This window comes from Protopterus annectens, chromosome 17.part0 (genome assembly GCF_019279795.1).
Source record: "Protopterus annectens isolate FY-2018-M chromosome 17.part0, PAN1.0, whole genome shotgun sequence".
In the NCBI taxonomy this organism is placed as follows: Eukaryota; Metazoa; Chordata; order Ceratodontiformes; family Protopteridae; genus Protopterus; species Protopterus annectens.
This window is the reverse complement of record NC_056751.1, coordinates 643,351,132-643,370,910: the sequence shown is the minus strand read 5'-3', so window position 1 is coordinate 643,370,910 and position 19,779 is coordinate 643,351,132. Positions and strand designations below refer to the sequence as shown.

Genomic DNA, 19,779 nt, shown 5'->3' with positions numbered 1-19,779 from the left:
ACTGCTGTGTGTTTGCTTACTTACATTGGAATGACTTTATTGCATTGCTTATATTTTATACTGTTTAAAGTTGTTTTTTTCAATTCACTGATCCAAGATGTTGTATGAAAACTAGGCTGTGTTATCTGGTACACTTAACGGCTCAAAATAAAAGAATGAAATAAGTAATATCTATCTATCTATCTATCTGTCTATCCTTTGTTGACCAGGTTAAAACTAAATAAGTCAAATAAGACCTTTCTACAACAATGCACTTACAGTTGTACATCTAACTTGATATCGACCCTTGAGATTCCAACATTCCTTTGCTGTATATGTTTTGTTTCATAGTCAGTAAGTCAGATCTCCTGCCAAATATTAAGACATTTATATTGGCAATAGTTAATGTTAGTTTAAATTCATTATCATGTTTGGAAAAAGCAGTATTATCCTATTTGCTGGAAATAATGTGCTTTTATCTGGTTGTTTTGGTAGTGTGCATTGTTTTTTCAGTTAAATATTCTTTCATGTCAGAGAGAAAAAGATACATCTTCAGTACTGACCACTGTGGAGCTCTGCATTTTACTTTGCTAACACTTCTCACATGTTTGTCTAGTTTTTAAATTGTTTTCTCATGTTTTTTATTGTATCCCATGTCTATCCATGTTATAGTGTAGTGGCTAATCTTGTCCGCAAACTTCCAGATCAGAATACAGCGATACATGGTGTGAGAAACTCTGGATTTATTTAGACATATTGTATTAATCTGGTGCCTTTAATCTATGCATTTATTAATTTAGATCACAAAGATGTGAGCACTAAATCCTCACTAACCTGTCTTTTCCATAAACATTATGACAGACATTCCCTGGAATTTAGAAAAGCGCTCATGGATCATGGAAATTACTTACCATAGATTGAATTTATGAGATGGTCAGAAAATGTAATTCATACACAAATGTGGACACAATGCGAAAGTACTCATTACTGGTTCATTATCTTGTCACATAATCGCACTTTAGCTAATGCTAGTATTGTCAGACCTGATTGCAGTAGTGTTCTCCATAGCAACCCATGCATCACATTGGAAAAGGCACCCATCAACACTCAAATGCACACACACACACACACAGAATTCAGGCCCATGCACTCACACACACAGACAATTCAGACCCATGCACTTGTGCACACACACAAGCGTGTATGCACACAAGCACACAAAGATGCACACAGAGAATTGTGCAGATCGGTCAAATTCACAATAATCGAAAATGACTGTGATGAAAAAAATTGTGCAGAAACAACTTTCTTTGAGGTAATTTTTTTTTGCGCAAGCCCCCATGCACCCTGCTCATGTGGAGGGTACAGCCCATCCCCACAAACTGTATATATATATATATATATGTGTGTGTGTGTGTGTGTGTGTGTGTGTGTGTGTATATATATATATATATATATATATATATATATATATGTGTGTGTGTGTGGATCTAGGACTTGTACTCGAATGTGCAAATCACCGAACGTCAATTCAACGGACATACAACACTGAAAACATACATGCAAGAAAACACAATTAACAGAAACTCATTTAACTGAAACCAATAATAAGATTTTAAGTGGTTAGTCCCACTTTAAATAGCACTGACGTGTAAAGGCAATTGTACGAACGTACTACAACGCACTGGGGGATATTTGTAGGTTAGCGCCTGGTGTTTTGGGACAAGTGTATACAACAGCAAAATCTCAGCGTGGAGGAGAAATCCTAGTTATAGACAGCTATGTGTATCAGTTGGAAAAGAAAACCCAAACTAGGAAGTACTGGAACTGTAAGTACAAAGTTACACAAAAATGTAAGGGTGGAGCTATTACAATATCTGTAATGTCTGGTGAAGAGCTTGTAAAATCTGTGAACCATTTCCATGCCGGTGAACCTGCAGAAGTGGAAAAGTATCGTATTAGACATGAATTAAAACAAAGAGCAATATTTTCTCATCATTCAACTTGCATTATTGTGGACTATTCTGTAGCGTCCACTTCACTAGAGTGTGCTGCTCCTTTACCCAATCGAAGATCTATGTTACAATCTGTGAAACGGATCCGGTCTAAAAGTAGACCAGCTTCCCACTGTAATAATCAACAGTTACAAGTCATAGATGTAGAAGATTTCCCAATTAAAGAAGGATTATTTGTAAAGAAAATGTTGATAGATAGCAATAGTCAGACTAAAGTAGCCTTGTTAAGTACTAGCGCTAAGCTGAAGGATCTAAGTGTAATGAAGATATGGTTGATGGATGGCACACACTTTCAGAGGGGTGCAGAATGTAGACAACTGTATACAATTCACTCTGTGAAGTATGGTGCATACAGTAAAAGTGTACCACTAATGTATTGTCTGCTGAGTAAAAATTCATATCATACTTATAATGTATACGTGTATTTTTGATTTATTCACTGAACGAGAATGTCTTTTAATACATTCTTCATTCTATGTGACTTTGAACCTGCAGCTATGCAGAGCATACTTCGGAATGTCAGTGGTGTAGTATGTAAAGGTTGTTTCTTCCATTTCGGAAGAAACATATGACGCAAACTTCAAGCTTTAGGACTTAGTTCACTGTACAATTCTAATACGCACTTTCAACACTCTTAAACAATTAGCGGCTTTATCATTTCTCTCTGACGCCAAAGTGCTGGAAACCTTTGACTTGTTGAAGGAGACATTCCCTTCAGAAGGGAAACCACTTTTGAAGTATTTCGCGGAGTGGTATCTACTAAGTAAGGCCAGGTTATTCAAAACTAGGTTGGCTAGTAGTATAAGATTCCCTCCACTTTTTCCCATGAATTTCTGGAACATCCGTATTCTGAATGAATTAAGCTTGCCTAGGACACAAAATGCTATTGAAGGATGGCACAGAAGATTACATTGCATAGCTGGGAAACATCTGTTTGATCTGTTTAGCATTCTGCAAGCTGTGTGTTGGGAAAAGAATAGAGTGGATAAAATCCGGTGTAGAATGTCTGCTGATTGCCCACCTACTCCAAAGAAGAGGAGTAGTATTCATAGACGAGAGCAGTTTCAAGTGCTATTTCAGAATAAAGATGAATACACTCCTTTGCAGTTTGTGAAAGCTATCGCTAATCTTTTACAAATTTGAACGGGAACATAAGTACCGGTGATGTCGCATTCATGTGTGATACAGATCATTTCTGTGTTACATAATACAAGACTTCTATTTGAGCAATTCTAATTAGTTTGTAAATATTGGGATTATTATGTTTCTAGTGCACTATTTATGTTCACTGTGGTGTTGCTGCACTTATCCACCGTTCTTTTGTTTTCGGTGATTTTATACTCGATGAATTGCCTTTTCGTGCATGTTAGTTTTTGGTGTTGTATGCCCGTTGAATTGACATTCGGTGATTTGCACATTCGAGTACAAGTCCTAGATCCATAAATATATATATATATATATATATATATATATATATATATATATATATATATATATGTATGTATGTATCTCTCTCTCTCTCTCTATATATATATATATATATATATATATATATATATATATATATTTATATATGTCAGTATATATATATATATATATATATATATATATATATATATATATATACATACACACGTCTATGTTGAGATCGCCAACAGTGGAGAATGGTTACTGAAAGTTCTTTCAGTGCTTTTTCCTTCAGCCTCTTGGCAGTTGAACAAATGGCCATCAGCAGACTGAAAGGTACACACACACTCACACTAGTGCACATTTACCCATCACAACCTAATACCACCCATCACCCATATCTTCACTGAACTTAACTGGACTAGTACTGCTTCCATAGGAGTGAATGACTGACCTACTATCTTTGAATATTGTTTGCTTTTTCCTCGAGCAATGAAAATATACATTACTAACCAATTCTTTGAATCACTCTGTAGTACAAATCAAGAGATCCTGGCATTTTTGGGGTAGAGCATGTGGCTAATTAACATTAGCTGCTCCCCTAGATTGCCGCATTAGCATGCACCTCTGCCATTGAGACAGCTGTCCATGCTGAAGCCCCCACTCATGGGAAATTTCAGAGACAGGACAGTTTAAGAATCAGATTGACTTGCCATGAGGAGGAAACGACTATCTTAAGGCTTCCTCTTCATGGCAAGCATTTCTGAATCCCAGTCATATTATGAACTGATCCTCATCAGAACATTCTATATCGAGAATGCCGAATGTTTTTATTGAGATGAATCATGACACACACAAGACTTGAGTGCTTGTGTTTTTCAACCCTGCCTTTGTTCTAGCTGACATTACTCTTTGCTAAATAGTTATTGGATATCAAAAATCCATCTAATCAATGCTTTTTTTGCTTTCGCTTTAGTTCTTTTTCCAGAATGTGTTGTTTACTCCTCTACAAACTATGAAAATATTCCACATATTTCACAAAATGAGGGATAATGAAACAGGTTTTGAATAATTATTTTCCTCTATGAGGAATTACTGTGATTCAAAAAGTTGTTGTTTGTCTTTTCGGCTTTTCCCGGTTAGGGGTCGCCACAGCAGAACTCCGGAACGCTAATGATTGGCAGTAGATTTTTATGGTGCCGAGTTGCCAGCCCGATGCCAAACCTTCAGCGAAGGCACGCCCATTCATGCATGTCTTTCAGATGCCACTCGACCGCGGGGAGGATTCAAAAAGTAAATGTCTGAAAATCAAAAATGTTTTTTGCCAGGTGTCCCCACACCCCAAATGCCACTTAATCTGGTGAGGTTCACAGCTGCAGCCTTATAGTGCAACCCAGTATTTTTACTCCAAAGCCTATGAATTTTAATGTAATATGAGGAATATGATCAAAATATTACAGTTACTCCAGTTACCATAGACCTCAGGCTTGTAATCATTATCATAACTGGTGATGCTACAAAGGCAACATAGGGGGCTTTCCCACAACACATATTTATTATTATTAATACTTTTCTTATAGTTTCATAAAACTGTATCTCCTTGGAATTATTTCAGGTATTTCCATATATGTTCAGCATTTGTCATTGTCAACAGGAATATTCACTGTTGTCATCATCTCATTTGGGATATCATGCATGCAGGTATCACGTGACTGGTCCGACTTCTAGAAAGTTACTTTCACCAGTGTTTCAGCTAACACCATTCTACCATGTATATTGACATAGGAGGTATATAGGATGCTTTGGCTAACATCATCCTAAGATTTTTCTTGCACTGCAGTGTGCATAGCCATATGTGTTTCACAGCACTCATTCCATCAGTTGGTCTACATCAAGCAGACGGATACGTAGCCCATAGGAGACTTTTTTCTCTTACGCTATAATCTAATGGATTGTTTGTCTCATACCCGATTCAAAATCTGTTCCTGAAGAGTATATTGAGAAAAGGATTAGCTGTATGTTGTGTTGGAAACAAGTCATCTATAAGAATTTTCTTAACAGGTGTTTATTCTGCCTTGGCAAAGGGCACAGTGTGGGCTCCAGTCCACACTGTGTTTCTTTCATCCTGAGCACAACCCAAAGAAAGTTTTGGTCTCTCCAGCAGTCTGCATCCAAAAAAGGAGTATGAGCCTGGGTAAAAGCTACCATGGTATCTACCAAAGCCTCCCACTAAAGAAGAAAACATACTAATAAGGAGGAACACTGGAAAACCAAGGACATCTCAGATAAGTCTGTGTTTGGTAGCCCTGCATGTACAGAGGTGATTTCAGAGATCCAGCCTGAGAAGTCAGTTTCAGCCAGTGCCACTGGTATGAACACTGTGTAGGCACCTCACTATTTTATTTAATGTGTACTCCTGTACAAATGTATCCAACAGGCCTCCCAAGATCAAAGGCCCCTCAGCTTTGCAAGCCTATAGTATGACTTCTGAATGGCAAAGCACTGAAGGAAGGATCCTCAGAATCCTAGTACACAAGTTCTTAGTGACTGAAATGAGGTTTTGGTCCCGTAATCACTGCTTGCCACTGTTGGTTAATACATGCTGTTTTAAGACATTTTCCTGATCCAGTCAACAAGACATAAGGCCAACATAGTAAACACACAAGATTATGAACATAATGCATACCCATGAAATGTTATTCAAACCCAAACAGTAAACACAGCTAGCATATTGGATTTACTTTGAATACTTGATATTTAGTTTTGAACGGAACACACCGAAGATGTATCTACTGAAACCTGAACAGAACACACAGCAGTCAAGTTTTCAGGCACAGAGGTAGGTGGGTGTGTACATGCATGTAATGCCCTCATTACAGAGGGCAATTAAGTTAATAAAATGGCTTGCAGGCTCAAACCCTGTATCTTGGTTATAGGAGGCAAGAACATTAATCCTCTACACCACCTGCCAGACCCTTTGGGAAATCACTGAAAATTAAAGTAGGTCATCATTAGAGTTGTTTGTAATGTACTGAAATGGGTATTTATGTCATTATTGGTTCATACATTTTGTTTCACTGATTATTGGAAACATTTTCAAAACTACACATTTAAAATGCACTCTAACAAATGTTGTTTTTAAAAAAAAGAAATGTTGCTGTATTAAACAAGAACTAAATGTAAAATTTTCAGGAAAGTAAATTAAAGAACAAATCCATTTATACATTGTCCTAAAAATGTAATCAGGGGACTTATGGTTTGAAAACAGTCTGGGGAACAAGGTACATTTAATCCATCACTGTCTAGTTGTATTTTCAATGAATGTGAGTTTCACTGCATTTTCAACAAAAATGAGTTTAGTCATTTTCGATGAATGTGAGCTTCAATGAAAGAGAGGTTTACTGTTGCTCATACTAATTCTTTTTTCAATGTACAACTGCTTTATTATGTTTACTGATTTACTATTAAAATCCTGAATGCAGATGCAAATGAAATATTGGATGGCAGATGGTCGAGTACCTTGTTGCTGACCATCGATAGTTCATATCAGCGAATGTCACTGTGCACTTGATGTAAAGTCGATCTAAGGGCTAAAGATCTCGATACAGTGTGGAGTGGGACATTCATCCCTTTCCTCACTGTAGTGCAATCTCGGAGTTGGAATATATAGTTAGCAGTGGGTGTGGGGGGTGCAGCACCCCTGCAAAGGTGTACTGAATTTTTGCATTGTAGTGTTTTAAATTCAACATTAACATTGACTCTGTAGTTGTTGGATATTTGAGTCGATGTTGTGAGCAGACTATATTTTAAATTCGGACATTCCATTCATGTTTATGAGTGGGAATGCAATTGTTTTATGATATTTTGATAGTAAACCATGTTGGCTAACAGTGATTGTGCTATAAAATTTGAAAGTAGTGTTAGTGGCACAACAGGTACACTCATCTTTGGTGTGGAAGGATGTGTCTTCTATTCATACAAGGTAGATGGATTGCTGTCACTGCAGTGTACATATCAAGGAAATAAAAACTAGACAAAAATTTGGGATAAATGGATTGGCTTAAAAAGGCTCTAGTGATCATTACCCTAGTACACACCTGCAAAACTATGAAGGGGGTGCTGCACTCCTAAATGTATCATCCTTCAGGTGAGATGATAAAGCAAGGCTCTATATGCCTGATTTGGTGGTAGCTCAAGTGGATTCAAAAGATTTCAGAACACACATGGAAAAGTGTAGGGGAACTTTATTCTATATACTTGCATATCAGTACAAGTAAGAAAACAGCTTAAAGAAAAAATACAGTGTAAAACATAAATTAATTAAATACATAAATGCAAATCAAATGTACAAGTGCATCACTATAAATTTCCCCAACTGTTTTCCATAGCCATTATCTCAGTTTCAGCAGAATTTTCCATACTCCAAAGGTTGTTATACAATAAAACCTCACACCTAGCCATCCAAAAAAAACCAAAAGACACTAAAAGTCAGTTTATCATATTTTTCTCTCTCTCTCTCTTGCAAAAAATGATTTGAATATTCTCCTTATAATAATTTTGACAGAGTAATAGGTCCAAAATAAGTAATTATATTCTACATATAATGCATTCCAAAAAAGTACAGCCCTAAAACATGAAATAAAGCATGCTCCGTCAATTCCTATATTTTACAAATTTCACATGGTCAGTGAGGCACTACTTTATATTTCATTACCCCTAGAACTGGACTTCTTCCTAAAGTAGCCCTCCATAAAAAAATAATGCACAACAATCTAATGAAATCTTTTAATCCTTTCAGGTATCGCATTTTTAGTCCCTATATCCAAATTTTGTCAAGGTCTAACATAATAAAAGAAGTCAATAATTAATGAATACTATAACTTTCATACAGGAAAAGTATCAGATACCAATATTTTCCACACACTAATTTTTTGATTCATATTCATGTAATTTATAATCCTTAGTTATTCTACACTTTTTTAAAATTCGAATCAGATCACCAACTACCATATTTGTAGACTAAAACATTATGTAAAAAGATTACTTTTATTATCCGGCAAGTTATGAAAAACATAATACAGATGTTAAAAAAAGTAAATAAACTATAGGATATAACAAACCTAAACCACTTCTTCCCTTTTGAAGTAAATAATATTTCACTTTATAGGATTTAATTTTGATCCCCCCAAAAATTAAACATAAATTTCAAGCAATTTCTTTTCTTTCACATTTGGAAATGGATACATGCAACCAAACTAATTTATCTTATTTAAAATAAAGGTATGTAAAATGTAAATATAAGCTTTCCATTTATTTAAATCCCAACTAATACTGTAAAGCAATTTATCCCAGTATTGCAAAATTATCTCCTCACTCCTAAAATGTATACATAAAATATCAGTTTTATCACTCCTACCATATCCCATACATTTATTTAATTAAGAAATAACCCTGCACACTTAAATATCATTTCTACTTGACAAAAAACATCAACTAACCATCTTGCAGAATTTACAGTGATAGTGAGGCTATTTGCATATGCCAAACACACAGGTATATACATAGAAGTGCCAAATTGGAGTCTAGCATTATAAAAATATGGACTACATGATTCCAGTATAGCATAAATTAAAACTGTAAATAATAGTCCACTTAAAGGGCAACCTTTCTTTATACCGCTTTGAATTTGTGTATGTTTAGCAGTCCATCCATAATCAAGGTATATACACCCAAGAATTATTATAAAAGTATTGCAAGACAATGAAAACATTTAGTATGAAGTTGTCATTATAGTACATCCCATAAAGCTTCATGAGACACAGAAGCAAATCCTTCTGTAATATCATAAGTTAATATAATCCTTTCCCTATGGGTAGAAATAATATATTGTATAACTTCACTTAACACTTTATCCGTAATATTTTTCCAAAAATGCCATATATCCCCTCATAAATATATTCAGTTTCTTTTCCTCAGTCTATTCTGTAATATTTTACAATAAATGTAATCAATATCACTTAATGTCAAAGCTACCCCATTATTAATGTCAGTAGAATCACCCTTATTCTTAAAAATAAATCTCAGTCAAAAATACTACCTTCTAATTGTTCTTTAGAAACCACTTATTTAGTATCCTCAAAAAATATCTGTTTTAGTCTCATTTCAGCTTTTATAAAACACATAAGAAATAACTTCCAAACCAGATGATGAATCCGTTATCTAATGATTTCAAAACTTTTCAAAAACAACTTTAATACCCCCAATGAAGTTTTTGTGATTCTGAATTCATCTCCTTCATTAAAACAATTCATTTTTAATGGTTTTACTATGAAAGGGAAACGTTTGTTTTTCTTTTGTACTAGATACAGCATAACACTGATTAAACATCATTGTTTTAATCCTATCCTCCATCAACAATGTTAGGGATTCAAAAAACTGAAGACATGTATTCCTATAACATATAATGAAGTTTCAAACTTGTCCTTAACTCTATAGCCTTTATCTGAGATTATATATATTTTTTCATAAAGGAAAATAATACTTTGACTTAAATTCCAACCACAAGCTAGTCCAAGAATCATAAAAAGGGCTCATTGTTAAATAGTCACACCAAAAGGAATTAACTGCATGTTGCCAATCAATTCTATCTAAAAGCCAACCCATCACTTTTTCCACCCCTTCCTTCATTCATATAATTAACACATCTTAAAGAAAATAGATAGTGCAGATTGATCAATAAAAGGAAAATGTTTTAGCTTATGTGATGATGATACAAAAAGACAGCAATAAGCAAAAAAATATCAATCTCAGTATAAAACTAAGCTCGCTTAAATGTTGGACAAATATATGGATTAAGAATTAAACAAACATAAATCAATATTTTAATGTAGTAATATCACTAGATATTTTTCCAAAGGATTTCCTCTAAATACTATTAAACTCTCCCAACAATACAATATGTATATTCACTAATAAATATATCTGCAACTATCATTTGTAAATAAAAATTATTCTAATAATCTTCTTATTATACCAAAAAAAATCACAAACAGGCAAACTGCCTAGATGCACGATTAAATAACAGAGAAACAAAGGGCTTATAAGTTAGCAAAATCCTTGTGCATACATCACCCCCAAAGGACCAAAATATCTTCTTATTTTTTTCCAAATTCCACTTGTTAACATTGTATTAAAGTTAGTTTCCTTATATCTGCAAAACACATGAAATCCTTATAAAATACATTGCAAACATGTGAAATGTCTCTCTTCATTAACCATACTATTAATATTTAAAAAGTAATCTCATCCTGTCCCTTTTTAAGTGTATTTTTGAACTTTGTTTTACTTTACACCTTGTAACTCTTTTCCCTATAGGATCCATCTTTGATTCTTTGCCATCAATAAATTCATTTCCCAAAACATCATTCATATCCATGTCTTTTTAACCATGAGGATCGTCAGAATCAGATGCACCATTTTAAGACCCCTCATTCAATTCAGCTAATTCTAGATTTGCAGGCTGTTAGTATGCTTCTCAGAACTCTTATTCAACAATTCTTTATCTTCAGTCTCTAAAAACATAGGACAATGATGCCCAATTGCTTTGCATTTTTTACAAGTCATCAAACAATTTTTAATGGACATCTATGTTTGTCATAGTCAGCCAGGAAATGTGTTGGGAGTCACATGCAAAAAAAGAAATTTGGCTGACCCCTGTACATAACATATTCCTTATCTTTTTGTTCTTCTTTTGGCTTTTCCCAGTTAGGGGTCATCACAGCGAATCATCTGTCCACTCACGATTGGCAGTGGAGTTTTTACAGTGTCGAGTTGACAGCCCGACCTTCCACAGAAGGCACACACACTCATACCTAGGCCTAATTTAGTGTGTCCAGTCCACCTACAGCATGTCTTTGGGATGTGGGAGGAAACCAGAGAACCCAGAGGAAACCCACGCGACCACAGGGAGGACATGCAGACTCTGCACAGAAGGCACCCCAGCCGAGATCGAACCGGAGAACCTCTTGCTATGAGGTGGCAATACTAATCTCTGCACCACCGCGGCCTCCCTACATAACATATTCCTTATACTCATGTATATTTACAACACTTAGAATATGAAACATTACATTATTTATGATATTAAAAGATACAAAAATATCCCAACTTCCATTTCAGATGTTTCATTCCTCAAACCTCTGACTGAAAGCACAGATTAGTAACAAGATTCAAAAAAATATCCTATATGACTCTCAGACACTTCAACAGTATGAAACTGCAAGATAATACAATGCTTGTCCTTTACATTTACACCAGTACCTACATAGTCTGTTCATGGTAAACATAAGAATTTTGTTTCACATTCTGTCAAAAAGTTGTCAGCAAACTTTGTTGTCTCAAAAGTCAAGTCACAACATGGTTATAACTACTCTGTCCTAAATAATATGTCTATCTATAGCAGAGTAATTTTTAAGGTATTTTCACCACAGGAAGTTTTGATTCATAAGGAAAAACTCGCTTTTGAGGAGGTACTGACTATTCAATTCTGTTGACATCACCGCCCAAAACAATGTTTGCATAAGTTCTTTTTACTTCCAGGGAAGTCTCCATCCTGCTTGCAGTCTCAGTACATGACTGGAAAACCTTCTTTAATGTTTCCGGAAGTGGTTTGTACTCTGCAGACATCACGTCTCCTTCAATAACCAGTTCAGCTACTTTGTTCATTATCTGATTCCATGATACTGCACATCGATCATTTGAATCAAGGTTTAAACTGCAAGACGATATTCTGAAGTGTGTAATTATTGGTTCAGGCTACGCCCCACTAGTGATGTCCAATACATATCTACTATTTTCTTCCTCACTGCCTTTTTCAGCTACCCTCTGGCTAACCATACTAAAACTGAAACACAAAAAGAGAAGAGGAAGTTCCCCAGTGATTAGGACACATTTCCCCTAGTAGAATAAATACCACATCAGGTCTCCCCAGAAAAGGGGCTACTAGCCTAGTGGGACTAAACTGGTCAACAAAGGATAAGTAAATTATAAGTTTTAAATGAAATCCACATCTCTGTAATCATTTCAGAATTAAAGAAGAAAACAGTGTGCACATGGTCAGTTTTGAACAGTGTTTATGGTAGTCACGGGAGAGAGCCACGTAATGGCACACTGGAGTGGAGGGCTTCTGGTCATTACCCTGCTTAGGACCCCATTTCAAGAAGATCCAGCTCTGCATGTAAGCCTGAGAGATCGAGCTGAGTGTGGGTGTGATTCAAACTGCAACCTATATCACCACTTCTCAAAATGTTTTAGCAGACAGGCTAAACAGATCCCAAACCGAACCTCAGGAATGCATATTAAACAGGGTTGATTTTCTTGTTGTCAATGGGTTATGGAGAGTACCAAAACCAGACCTGTTTTCCTCCCATTTGAGGTTTGCAGGTTAGCAATTGCAGATGCCTGGAAAACTAATGCCTTCTCCTTCATCTGGATGGGTTTGTCCCTTAATGATTTTTTTCAGTTTTCTTTAATTCCCCCAGGTGCTGCTCAAAATAAGGGAAAGAGGGCCAAAAGTAATTCCAGTATTACCCTTTTGGCCAAGACAACACTTGTTGCTGCTCCCGAACAACTTGATGAGACACAAATGCAAAGTGTTGCCTCAGAGTGCAGACAACTTGAACCAAAACAGGGGTCCTCTGCTACACCCAAATCTGGCCTCTTTATGGATGGCAGGCTTCTTTTTCTTACTCGGATAGCATGTATGCACAAGTTTTTAAAAGATATGCTAAATATTATGGAGGAGGTTAGAAAACCCTACTAAATGAAATCATACAATACATAACTGAATGGAAGAATTTCTCCTTCTGATGCCTATCCAGGGACCTTGCCCCATAATAAGCTAAAGTGACTGTACTTCTGGAGTATCTGTTAGACCTTTTACAAATCAGTTTAGCGGACATCAATTTTAAAGTGCATGCTATTTCATCCCGTCTACCCTTGGACCCTTTCCCCAAACTCCAGACCTTCACAGAGCATCAAAGGGGTCATTCACCTTAGGCCACCAAGGAAAGAGACTGCTCCACCTTTGGATCCAAACTGTGTGTTAGAAAAACTGTTCTTGGACCTGGAGACCAAACTGTTTATTAGAAAAAATGGATCTTAGCCCCCCCCTTGAACCAGGTGCTTCATCCTGCCTCCAATACCTATCTTTGAAGATGCTGTTCTTTGTGGCTATTACCTTAGCCAGAAGGATTTCTTGGTTACAGGCCTTGATGTGCAAAGAACCTTCCCTTGTCTTTCACAGGGACAGAGTATCCATGCACAGCAACCCCACTTGCAAACCTAAAGTAATATCCAAAATGACCTTGAGGCTGACTATTCAACTGTCAGTTTCTTTCCAAAACCACAGAATTCAGGATAGTGAGTTTTGTATTTCCTTGTTATACATAGACAGCTGAGATTTTACTTCAGAGAACTAAGAACTCCAGGATGTCTGATCAGCTTTTTTTTTCCTATGCCAAAGGGAAAGAGGCTTGAACTGTTAATGAGCTGGGGGGATACTACCCTGTTTCTCCCGAAGCAGTTGGTTGGTCATCTGTGCGCAGGTTTTTCAAACATTACAACCTACAGGCAGCCACTAGTACAAGAACAGGATTGCCTGTGTTGTCCTGTAAGACCTCATAAATAAATAACCTTCATTCTCCTTCCTCAACAGTTGAGCTTTGGGAATCTTCCTAAATGTGATGACTGTAATAGTGAATACTATGGGGTTGATTCCAAAAGGCTTGGTCTTATTATAAGTGACCACTTGCACTGAGAGCAGGTCTTTTGGAATCTTTTCCCCAGTTTAGACAATTCATACATTGGCCTTATACTGAAGTAACACACTTAGAGCAACTCTTTTGAACTCTGGCCCAATGATGAATATGGTATAGTCATGTTAGGAACTTAAAGTTAATGTAGATGTTCAAGTAAATTCACTCTTATAGTTCAAATACTCAACCTTCATCCCCCTTTCTGATCCTCTTAATTTTTCCCTGTGTTTTGGGGTAGCTCCCTAGGTACTATTACATGCCTTCCTTCTCCCTTCCCTATCAGGTCCCACCCCTTCTTTTTGTCTACTACATCCCAGATAAGGGAAGCCGCACTTTGTTTTGCATCCTTTCCATTTTATGTGAACTTGTACACCACAGTGATAATATGTATATTTAGAAAGATTGGAAACTAGGATGCAAAAGCAATTATTTTGGAATGCCTGATGACATTTTCAGTGCCATTACTGGGAACACTTTTTTTTTTGTGTAGTCCGATGACCTATTTCCAGAATACTGTTACCTTTTAATCTTTCGATAAGCCTACGTACATCCTCCCTTTCCAGAGTTATTTCTTTTTAGTAATTCTCTGTCTTCTGTCCTGGTCAAGTTCATGTAAAAATCTAAAAAAAAAAAAAATCAAAACCAGATAAATTAAAATAAGAGAAGCAGGGTGATTACCAATAACCACATAATATCTATACATTTCTGACTTTATTGTTTTCTTAACAGTAGTACCTCAGCAAATTACTCCTTGCCTTCATCCTTGGAGTGTGTTTTTATAACAATCTTGGATCCAGCAAAATGCAGAATGAACTTAAGTATTAATTTAGAATATAACTGAAGAAAATGTCAGTAGATAAATTCCAGAGGCATAGTTTTGATCAAATTCATCAAGGAATATAGATGATGTGAAAGTATTTAATTGAGTAAAGATTCAATTCAACTTCATTAGACAGCATTTTACCAAACATTTGCTTGCTTACCACACCTGTGTTGTAAACACTAAAGGGTCATTCAGAATACAGCAGTTTGTGACAGATGTATAAAAAAGTTAGCTCCGTTTTTTTTGTAGGGAAAATATCAAAGAATGGACTCCAGAGGGATAGTTTTGTGATTGTGTATGCAATTCCACGACTTAGCTATCTGATATTTCTAAAAAGAATCAACTCTTCTGAATATTTTGCCACAACTGAGATAAACTGTGTCATTATAGTAAGGGAAAACAAAACAACAAGTTGGCTGTTCCTGCACTGGGTACTTCAATAATAAACGTTCTTCAAAGTACAAACTAAGTGTGAACTGCAATGAAGAAGGAACCATATTATTTTCCTTTCTATATTTTTTAAGCCAAGGCTAACAAAATGCAAGCACTACGCAATGTGCGTTTGCATTTGCCATTAATGAAGACGTGTCAAGTAAATGTTGATGTTCTACTCAGGAGCTTCTAAGTAAAATTTTCTCTGTAAATTACCTATGGTTTCTGATGTCATGTAATCAGTTTTACTTGCCAAATACCATACATCTAAACAAAACTTTTTTAATTTCAGTATTTCCTAAATTAATTTGTTTGCAGACTCAACATATTTGTCATAAATATTCATAAATGCTTTTATGAAATAAAAAATAGTTTAACTTATAAGTTCTTGTTTATCTTGACAGAGTACAACTTTACACATCGGATTGATCATGTCTCATTTGGAAAATATGTGCCAGGACTAATTAATCCACTAGATGGCACTGAAAAACTGACTAAAAAAAGTAAGTATTGACAAAACTGACAGCTACAGCAATGCTCAGTTCAGTTAGTGTGACTTCCTTCTGGGTACTGCTACACACACACGCACCCACTACTGTTTTAGATTAATTTTTATTTCCTTATAAATAAGTATGAAATATAATGTAGCTAGACCTTAAAAGGATCATTTGGTGTAATAGTTAAGGTCTTCACCTCCCATGCACAAAATACAAGGTTTGAGCCTGACCTCCAACCAGTGCCTGTTTGGAGTTTGCATGTTGCTCCCTGTGTCTCTTTAGGGTTTCTCCCACTTCTGAAAAACATGCTGAGTGTTTCTAACTCAGACTCGCCGAAGAATGGAACTGTAGGCAACAACATAGACTCTAGATGTTGCCCTATTGGGGAAGAGTTGCATAGACAAACTGCTTTGGGCATATACTGTGTTGCTCATTATCATCAAGATAGCAAAACACGAATCACATACTACTTGTTGTGGCAGGGATATCTATTTGATGCTGAAAAAATATGGCTCTAGATAATCTGGTTGTGTTGACTAATATCGTCAAAAATGGGCACAGGCATTTGCCAGTGATAAGTGGGTTGATGACCCGGCCTACTCTGACCTACGACAGGCACCCATGCTAATAATGAGAGAGGTGTATGGGACCCTATTAGCCAGTGTGTGCCTACCATACAGCCCAGCATATCTGGTCAGTAAGCTACTATACAGCCAGAATACCTCTCATCTGTCCAGATATTCACAGAATGTTCAGAGTTTTACCTCATATTTTTGGTCTGTTTCTTATAGAATATGTGGTTTTCTGGCAAATTACTGGGACGATCTGATGATTGAAGTCACTAAATAATGACATGCATTTGAGTTTCAGACTTCAAATCCTTCAGAAAATTTATGTTTACTTAAACTCTGTAACTCTAGCAACTTTCTAAATTTACAAGAGCAATATTTAAAATCTGTCTATTCTGGGGCCTTTGTCCCCCAATTCTGTCAGGCCTTGTCCAGATTTCTTGCATTAAGAGGTTGAGAGGTATGACAACTGGTGTCCTGTTGCCGAGCTTGGGTTACCTGGGGTAGCTCTGCTGAGTAAAAGCTAGATATAAAACCAGTCAACCTGCCAAACATAAACTAAGAATTGTCACACTCCGTGTAGGTTCACTGACAGGACTAGGCTTGGAAGGGGATGACATGATTGTAATGAGGAGGCTGGACATCCTATGTCTCCAGGAAACAAGGTATAAAAACAGTCAGCAAAACCACCTGGCTTGGAATCCAGAGTCTACTACAAGAGGAGGACAAGCTAGAATGTCATGGAAATTGTGATGAGGAAGCTTCAAAAGACAGTGAGGGATGCCATCAGAAGTAAGGACAGATTACAGTCAGACTGTAGTGAAATAATAGAGCAGTTTTCATAATCTCAGCCTATGCCCAACAGCAAGGTTGTGATAGTGAGGAAAAGAGTACATTCAGACAGAGGGCAGCAACTTATTAGATAAAGCAGGACAACAAGGACTGGTGTTGATACTGGGTGACCTGAATGCACATTTTGGGGCAGACAGAACAAGATATGAGGACTCCTGGGTCCAAATGAGTGAGGCAACAGAAATAAAGAAGAGGTTATTCTTGACCTCTCTCTAGCAACTGGTATGATGGTAGTCAACACATGGTTCAGAAAGAGAGTCACAAGATCACATACAAACTGGCTAACATGCAACTTAGGTAGACTTCCTCCTAGTTAGAAAAGGCCACTGGGCTACAATCTGTGATTGCAAAGTCATACCCAATGAGACAGTCACCCCATACCATAAATCATAATCAGCTGCAAGCAGTAGAGAGAAGGCTCTAAGGTCAACACAAATCAGCCTGATGACATGGAAATATACTGTAGCATACCTCTCAATCTTTTAATGGCAGAAATCTGAATAAGGCAGTATTAATGAGAGGGCAAAGGCACAAAATAAGGTAAGAATTTAACTATTGCTCTTTTAAAGTTAAAACGTTACTAGAATAACAAATTTTGGGTTAGTCTGCATTTTTATGAAGGGTATGAAGTCTGAAATTCAAAAGTCTAACATTATTTAGTGACTGTAGTTCTCAATAATTTACTAGAAATTCGCACATTTCATGAGGGATAGACCAAAAATATGAGAAAAAAATCTGGATATTCTGAAAAATTCTGGATAGTTGAGAGGTGTAGAATAGAGAGAAAGCACATTTCAAGGAATTACTTAGGACACTAGCAACCCAAGAGGAAGAAGAGGAATTGGTGGATTTGAAGAAGAATGGTAGAACCTCAAAACAGCATGTATGAGGGCTACAGAAAAGATATGTGACTGAGCCTGGTAAAGAAATAAGGTACATAAGGAAAGCTGGTGGTGGAATAAAGAAGTCCAGGAAATCATCAAAGAAAGAGAGTGGGGGGGGAGTGGGAAATGGAAAAGACAGACGAGATAAGGAAGGAATACTTGCTGGCTAACAAAGAGGCTAAGGGAGGAATTGCAGTAGTAAAGAACAGTGCATCAGAAACACTCTGCCAACTTTGGAAACTGTTTGAGTAGATAGAATTTCTATTCTATCAGGTTGCAAAGAAAAAACAGAAAGATAAAGAAGATAGTCAAACACCCTTCATAAGAGATGCTAGCAACAACCTGCTAACCAGCCCAAAGGACATCAAAAGCAGATGGAAGGAGTACTTTGAGCAGCTTCTGAATGAAAAAAAAAAAAACACAGAAGCTGTACTGCCCCAGGCACAGCCTATGGTGAGAGAAGAGGAAGAGCCCACCCCAGAAGAAGGAAGAACAGCACTAAGGAAAAGGAAGTCGGGGAAAGGAGCAGGCTCAGATGACATCACAGCACATATGATGCAATATGTTGGGTGATATGGGGAAAAATTACTCCTGAGGGTACACATTGCAGTACAGGGAGAAAGACTTATCCTAGATGACTGCAGAATACACATACTAGTGTCAGAGTTCAAGAACAAAGGGGACATTCACAACTGCAGGCAGTATAGAGATATCAAACTCCTGTCACACTGAAAGTTCTGGAGAGGGTAATTGATAAATGAATACACAGAGTAGTAGAAAGTAAGATGGAAATTGAGCAATTTGTAATCAGATCAGGGTGCAGCACAACCGACCAGATCTTTGCAGTGAGAGAAATTTAAGAAGAAGCTAAAAATGTGGAAAGAGTTCAACTGGAGAAAGCATGTGACAAGATCCCAAGAAAAATGATTTGGGTAGTCCTTTGGTGGTTTGGAGTCCCAGAATCATTGATAGAATTAGTGGAAGCTATGTACAAGGATCTAGTGACTCAACTATGAACAATTTTAGCCTTACAGAAGCATTACCAGTGGGAGTAGTTGTGCATCAGGGTTCACCTCCGATTCCACCACTGTCCATACTCTTTATGGACTACATTAGCAAACAGGTCAGAGGGGACAGGTCAACAAAGTTGCTGTATGCAGACGATGTGGCATTATGGGTAGACTGTGAGCAATAACTTCCTCAAAGGGTAAGGGAATGAAATGCAAAACTGAAGGCACATGGGATGAAACTGAGCACAGATAAGACCGTGGTAATAAGACTGTGGTAATGGCAGCAAATGTGGCAAATCAGAAGAGGCCGAACATTGAGATAGAAAGGAAAACAGTTGAACAGGTTAACAGTTTCAGGTTTCTGGGATGGGTCATTGAGGAGAAGGGAAGTCTGAATGAAGAGGTGAAAGTTAGAATCAGAGGGGCTGCAGCCAAGTGGTACAAAATGTCAGAGGTAGTTTATGACAAAGAGTGCCAAACAAGCTGAAAAACAAGGT

General features: G+C 36.8%; 1 protein-coding gene across 2 annotated transcripts in view; it reads left to right on the top strand.

The window, feature by feature from the left end:
- The window catches only part of LOC122791241 (endoplasmic reticulum-Golgi intermediate compartment protein 2-like), a 429,978-nt gene that overhangs the window by 253,274 nt on the left and 156,925 nt on the right, over window positions 1-19,779 (top strand). For both annotated transcript variants that reach the window (XM_044058906.1, XM_044058905.1), the window contains one exon: window positions 15,875-15,973. In XM_044058906.1, coding sequence (XP_043914841.1) covers window positions 15,875-15,973 — 99 coding nt within the window. The remainder of the gene's footprint in view (window positions 1-15,874; window positions 15,974-19,779) is intronic.